At 36.8% G+C, this 6,806-nt stretch overlaps 1 protein-coding gene across 4 annotated transcripts in view; it reads right to left on the bottom strand.

Moving 5' to 3' along the window:
• Positions 1-488: 488 nt before the first annotated feature.
• The window catches only part of ERCC6L2 (ERCC excision repair 6 like 2), a 63,471-nt gene continuing 57,153 nt past the window's right edge, over positions 489-6,806 (bottom strand). For all 4 annotated transcript variants that reach the window (XM_054809681.1, XM_054809682.1, XM_054809683.1 and 1 more), the window contains 2 exons: positions 3,491-3,678; positions 489-1,704 (listed from right to left, as the gene is read on the bottom strand). In XM_054809681.1, coding sequence (XP_054665656.1) covers positions 732-1,704; positions 3,491-3,678 — 1,161 coding nt within the window. In that variant the 3' untranslated portion in view covers positions 489-731. The remainder of the gene's footprint in view (positions 1,705-3,490; positions 3,679-6,806) is intronic.

Here is a 6,806-nt window from a genome sequence, read left to right as displayed (position 1 = left end):
GCCCAAGTATTGTCCAGACCACACCACCTCAAAGACATGCTAGAAGTCTATACAAATAAAAAAATGGCATATGAAAGTGTAATGAAAGATCAAAATTGCCACCTAACATCATTTAATGTGCTGTAGATCTTGCACTGAAAATGAATAAGCTAACAAAAATCGGCGATTTTTCACATCAACCAAGCTGAGGAACTCACTGCTATAGGATACTGAAGATAATTAGAAGCTCCACAGCTTCATCGAGACTGAGCAAAATCAGATGTAAAAAACACCACCAAAGGTTATTACACACAAAGACATCATCCATGTCTCATGAAGTCCCTGAGTCTCTAGTGGCTCATAAAAAATATGCAATATCATTGTCAAATCCTTTTAATATCATTAGATTCTGCTAAGATGACTGAGTGTATTCAAATGGAAGGGGAAAAAAAGTACTGCTACTGAGTCTAGAAATAAAATGAGGATGAAACAAAGTGTACTCAGAACATTTTAAAAAGTTTAATTTAAAATTAAGATATTATAGCTTACAATAATATATAGTACATATGTACTATATATGCACATATATACTATGTATTACATAAAATATAAAATCTGTATCATCATAAATATGAATTCATTACTTTGCCTTTAATTTCATGGAAGTATCACATTTTGCTGCATACTGCTGAAGTTGTGCATATTTTAATGTTTAACTAAGATAATTATAGTGCAACTCACACAGAAAACTTTCATTTTACTACATTATAAGATGTAGCAGTGGATGGTTCATCTGAATCATCTGGACTGTATTTTTTCCATAGAAAATTTTCATTTTTTTTCCAAAGAGAACTTTCACACACCTCTCTCTCTTCTGTCACTGGGGGATAAGGTGGTCTTTCACACAGCTTCTCTATGACTGCTATGTCCGTGAGCTTTCTGAGGCTCTCCTCATTCTGCTCAGTCAGCATGTCCCAGAAGTCTTTTGGTCTCTCCTTTGATTTTTGTACCTGCCCTGAAGGGAATCTCCTTGGTGATTCAGTAGGCCTGTTTCCATCATTTCGGAAGAGGTCACTAAGAAAAGAAGTATCTCCAAGTAAGTCCACAAAAGACTTCTTAAAAGTCTGAGCTTTTCTCTCCCCATTTTCTGACTGAGACAGAGATCTTTTTCTTGGTGGCTGTGTTCCTTTGGAGTCCTGCTGTCCTTCACAACTTTTTACAGACAGCGCCTCAATTATTTCTGATTTACTGCTTGATGAGCCAGATGCCATAAAATCCTTGAATGTCTGACTGTTTCTCCTTTCGATATGTTGAGTAGCAACAGTGGCTGATTGTTTATATTTTGCATCAACACACGTATCTTGCATGTAGGAGTCATTGTGAAGTTGCTCTGATTCTCCCTTGTGGCTCTGCTGGTTCTGTGTTTCTGTAGTTCCACTCAAAAGTGGACCTTTAGCTGATGAAGATCTAGACCTAGATCTTTCAAAATTAACAATGGATTTTCTTTTTCTGGAGCATGTTGTACCCAATTCTCTTTCCTCATTGTCATGTGAAGCTTGTGCTGGTATTTCAACTGGGAAGAAAGACTCCATCTCTGGATGCTTGGAAACATAGAATTCCTTCAACATCATCTGCCTTGTTTCTGATGTAGCTTTTGCAATATGTTCTGCTAGTTCTTCCACTGATCCCATATTAAAGTGGGATACCATTTCCTCAAATTGTCTCCTGTAATTATCAGGAAGGAAAAATATGTTGACACCTTTAACTAGAAACAAAAGCAGCTTTCAAACTATTAACTGAATTCATGCACTTCACATATCCCAGAAAGTAATCACTAAAAGTAAATTCCTTATTAGGAACTTGCTTTGTTTTTACTAGCAATGAGAAGAAAGAATAATGACCTTAGAAGAATTGAAGTGACTTCTGAATCCCAGACTCCACTGTAATTTCCTCAGCTTGTGACCCACAGATTTACTGACTTTCAGTGTAGGTAAGATTTCATACCGAAGGACCAGAGTTCAGAAGGATACAGATGCAAACAAACCACAAAGTAGTTGTTCAAACTCCTTTTAAAATACTTGCTAAACAAGATCTGGCTGAACAATTCACAGGAGACAGGGACTGTCCCCTCTAGTGAGCTATGGAGTATTTGTTTCTGCTAAGAGGCCAGGCTCTAAAGGAGATGATCCTAATCAAGTTAGCCATAGTTTGGGAACAGGTGACCTAACTGGAAGGCTGGAGAGGTAGGTTTACGCTCTCGTCAGAAAATGGGTATGCAACATGTTGCCTTTCCTGTACGAGGGCTCCAATAGGCAGTGAGATTTAACCTTGTTTGGTCTCAAATACCACTTGACTGGCTATACCCTTTGTGTGCTGTGACTGCAGGCAGCTTCCCAACTGCAACACATCAAACTGAGGCACCTCATCATCCTCATTCACTGCACAGCAGATCCAGATGTACTGCAAAGTGCAAGTGAGGTGCTAACAGACAACCTGCTTAACATTTAAGAGTGAATGTGCTTAAGGTTTTTGCTAGATATGGCTTTAGGATCTTGGAATAGCATCCTTCATTACTTCATTGCCTGTGAAAATTTTTACCTCAACAAATTATTGATAATTTTGAGTATTTTTAGCATGAAGGGTTCTCCTTTATCTGCCTCTTAAATATTTAGAATTTTCAGTATCTATAACAGTAAGCAAGTCTGGCACTATGACAGTAACGATTTGGGTAGCTGAGGCCAGCTGGCTACTATGACAGAGTCTGATCACAGAGATATTACCTAGATACCAACTCTCATATAGTAATTTGTCTCAAGGCTAATTAAAAATATATACCAAATCCCAGTTCTATAGGTTTGCACAGTTAGCTACAGCTTTGCATTGTATTTTGCCACATACCATCTGGCTATTATTATTAAACTTCTATCTATGTAACAATGGAATTTAAGTATTTATATTAATAATAGCAACAGTTTTGTGAAAAATGGAAAAAAAAGGGGGACACAAATATTAACATCTTTCCAAATATGAGGGGGGAAACAACATATTAAAGGAAGTATTAAAAACTATTGAGCCCCAAGTTAAAAAATAAATACCAAGTCCAATTTTTTTTAACAGTCTTTCAATGAAAGTGATGAGAGTTAGGCAAAACCAGTAGACAGTCAGAAGCTGACGCTATAAAATTTCTTGCTTTTATACAGTTTAAACATTGGTTTGTAATACTGCATGGTGCACACACCATGAATACTGGTGGTGATGACATCTGCACAGCTATGTAATATATGACACATTGAATCAACACATTAAAGTGATTTGTGGGTTCAACTCATTTTATTAATCAACTATGGTACTCTTTGTATAGTGCGAGTAGAAGTTTCCCATTAGCTCTGCTCTTGCCACAGAACATCATCAATATTCCCTGAGTATGGTTAAAAAAGACAAAAGCAACTGCCCAGAGAGAAGTTTGTTTCAAGCTTAGAATTTTACTTCCATCTCACCAAAACAGTCTCACCTGCAGATCCCCTTGGGTGTCTTTCCAACCAAGAAGGTGGTTGAACCTGCTCTGTGTACTTTTTTGTTTTTCTGGGTCACAGGATACATAAGATACAGGTGATGTTGCTTACTGTTTGTCAACATTTCTTGCCCTCCATTAATAATGTTCTTCTCTGCTGTGTCTTCTTCTGGGTTTTCTTCATTTTTCTAGTAAAACGAGACATGGAAATTGTCAAAACAGCTGTGTCAGGGACATAATGATGAGCTCTAATCGCCCAATTCTGTCACTCATAGCTAGCACTCAATGGTTTGAGTGCTAAGAATGAGATTCAGAGCTGCAGTGTAAACTCCCTACTCAGTCACAAACTTCCAGGAACACGGAAGGCAAGTCTTGGTTTTTGGTGGGATAAGGTGGGATATTTTTCCAAACAGGTTAAATGTGAGGCTAAATGAAAGATCTCTGTAAATTTCCTACAGTTATACAAATACTTAATCCTGCACCACAGGATCCAAATCTCGTTTACAACCTCCAAATATTATTAAAACTAGAAAAGCTTACAGTCTTAATAGGTAAATTAATCCAAGAAGGTGTTACGTATCAAGATTAATGAATTATTTGGGTTCACTGCTTCCTGCTTGCTAATGTATGTTACACAATTTTTGCACAGTACATATTCAGAACTCTTAGTTTAGCAATTTAACACTCAAAGAAAAACTATAAACAAACACAACACTATTTAAAGATACCAAAGTTATGGCAAAATAATTTTTGTCAATACCACAGTCTCTAGCGCACACACACACGATTATTCGGAGTTGTAAAGATACTTTCGGAAGAGGTATCACTATACTTACCTGTTAATGAACTGAAAAAAAATACACATTACACTTTCATTATAATACTGTTAAGATTAAAAGGGGTAAGATTAAAATTTTAAATGTAATTGTCATAAAAAGGTAATGTTTTAATCAAATTCAAGAAGGTCATGTTACAGATCAACTCATCATGCATTGACAGTCAACATCTTGCACAAAAACATAACCCTGTTTACACATCTTATTTATTTTTCAGAAATTCTCACAAATTCTTGTCAAAATTTTCCCTTTCCCAAAAGGCAAGGGAAATATGAAAATTAAAGAATGTGCTTCAAAAGCAGGGAAAAGACAGAGGAAGACCAGAAAAGCACCATTACCTTTTCCCCACCCCCCCCCAAATGAGATTGGGGAAAGAATAACTGCTTGGTGATCTCCTCAGTCTCCCTACAAGCACTGCTTGAGAGATGAAAACACAAACTGTGTTCACACCTTGTCATCTGCAGTTCAAAATTTGGTTTTCGATCTACAGTGTTTCTTCCCAATGTGTTTCTATTTGATCCACATCCACTTCCTTTATTTCCATGGGCTGTTAGCAATGTTCTTGAGCTTTGGGATCTCACATCTGTTCTCAATCCATTACTTTGGCAAGTAACCTCAAACTAGCATACAGAAAGAGATGTTAATAGTAGGGGACCTACAGGCATAATTTTTCACTCTAAGCTAAATGCACGACTCCAAAGATTAAAATTTCACTGCACTATTAAAAGTTATACTACACAAAACTGAAACCGAGGCCCTAATTAAGGTAAAACCCCATCTCCCATTAATAATAATAATAATAATAATAATAATAATAATAATAATAATAATAATAAGATGATGATGATGATGATGATGATGATAGTAACAAAATTAAGATTGGATTAGCAGATGTTATCTACAGCATATACTACAGTTATCTTGCTAATTGTTTTTGCATTTAAAATGTTTATTTTTTTTAAAGATATACATAAGAAATACAGAACTTTACTTGGAAAATGTATTTTGAGAGAAGCAAGCAATGCTAGTTTTAAAATATATTTATTTTGATGGAATTTTTGCATGAAAAATATTTATAGTACTCAGAACTCACTATGATAGGACCTAGTGTATTTGTCACTCTGTCAGGATATCAGGATTGCATAATTTAATTCAAGCCAGCATAATTTGCATAGAATACAAGCCTAACCATGTCAATGCCTGTCTTAAAAGTATTTTAAACCCCCATAAATACGCATCCATCTACCTATTATTAAACAAGACCAAAGTATATGGGGTAGTAATACTTTGGTTTACACATCTGTTCAAACACAGATTAAAAATCTCTTTGGGAAAAAAGCCAAATGTTGTAAACACTTGAAAGTCATAAAATTGCTTGTCTTTGCAGAGAATCAGAATTAACATAAAAAGTACTGCTAATTGCAAATGAACTCACAAATGGCATATTTAGTTCTGGAAGTACAAAACTCAAGTACATTGACCCACACTGCCAAACCAGAAAGAACAGCAGCAAAATACCACCATATACACACAAAGAGCTCCTCCTCTTCTCTCTAAATTAGCTGCTCAAAGTTTTTTCCTGAAGGTAGAAAAAGTTACTATAAAAAAGTTACCCCAAAAGCTGCAGGAGCTAATGTCACTGTGAGTTACTCTTGAAAAACTTCTCAGCTCTCTGGAGCAAAGCCAGTTGATTAAATGGCACCCAGTTAGGCTGAAACAACAACAACTGGCTCTGTTGAATTTGTGAATGTTTTTGAAAGCGTGACAACTTAAATCCAGCCCCCCAGATCCCAAATCCAATAATTTCTTTTTGAAAAACGATAAACATTTTGTCAGTAAAAACTAAAACACTTATTTCAGTTTTTCTTAGGATGTCTCCATATTTGTTAAAGGCCAAAACTGAAGTCTGATACTCTGAGCAATACATACATGAGGCTGTAGGTAGAAATAAGCTTTAGACACATAGAGGTGAAAATATTCCCTGTATCTTTCTACTAGCATTACCATTAAAAAAGTGAAAACTTCAATCAATGTTCCAACACTGCCAACATTCTATACTATTTTGCTTCCTTTTGAATTTGATTTCATGTATTACGTTCCTTAATTCCTCCCTCTCACAGAATCACACAGACTGGTAGGGGTTGGAAGGGACCTCTGGAGATCATCTAGTCCAACCCCCCTGCTAGAGCAGGATCACCTAGAGCAGGCTGCACAGGATGGCATCCAGGCAGGTTTTGAATATCTCCAGAGAAGACAACTCCACAACCCTTCTGGGCAGCCTGTTCCACTGCTCTGGCACTCTCACAGTAAAGAAGTTTTTTCTCATATTCATAGAATCATAGAATGGTTTGGGTTGGAAGGGACCTCAAAGATCATCTAGTTCCAACCCCCCCGCCATGGGCAGGGACACCCTCCACTACACCACGTTGCCCAAAGCCTCATCCAACCTGGCCTTGAACACTTCCAGGGAGGGGGCATCC

Source organism: Grus americana, chromosome Z (genome assembly GCF_028858705.1).
Source record: "Grus americana isolate bGruAme1 chromosome Z, bGruAme1.mat, whole genome shotgun sequence".
NCBI classification, from domain to species: Eukaryota; Metazoa; Chordata; class Aves; order Gruiformes; family Gruidae; genus Grus; species Grus americana.
Note: the sequence above shows the minus strand (reverse complement) of the source record. Positions and strands in the feature narration are given on the sequence as shown.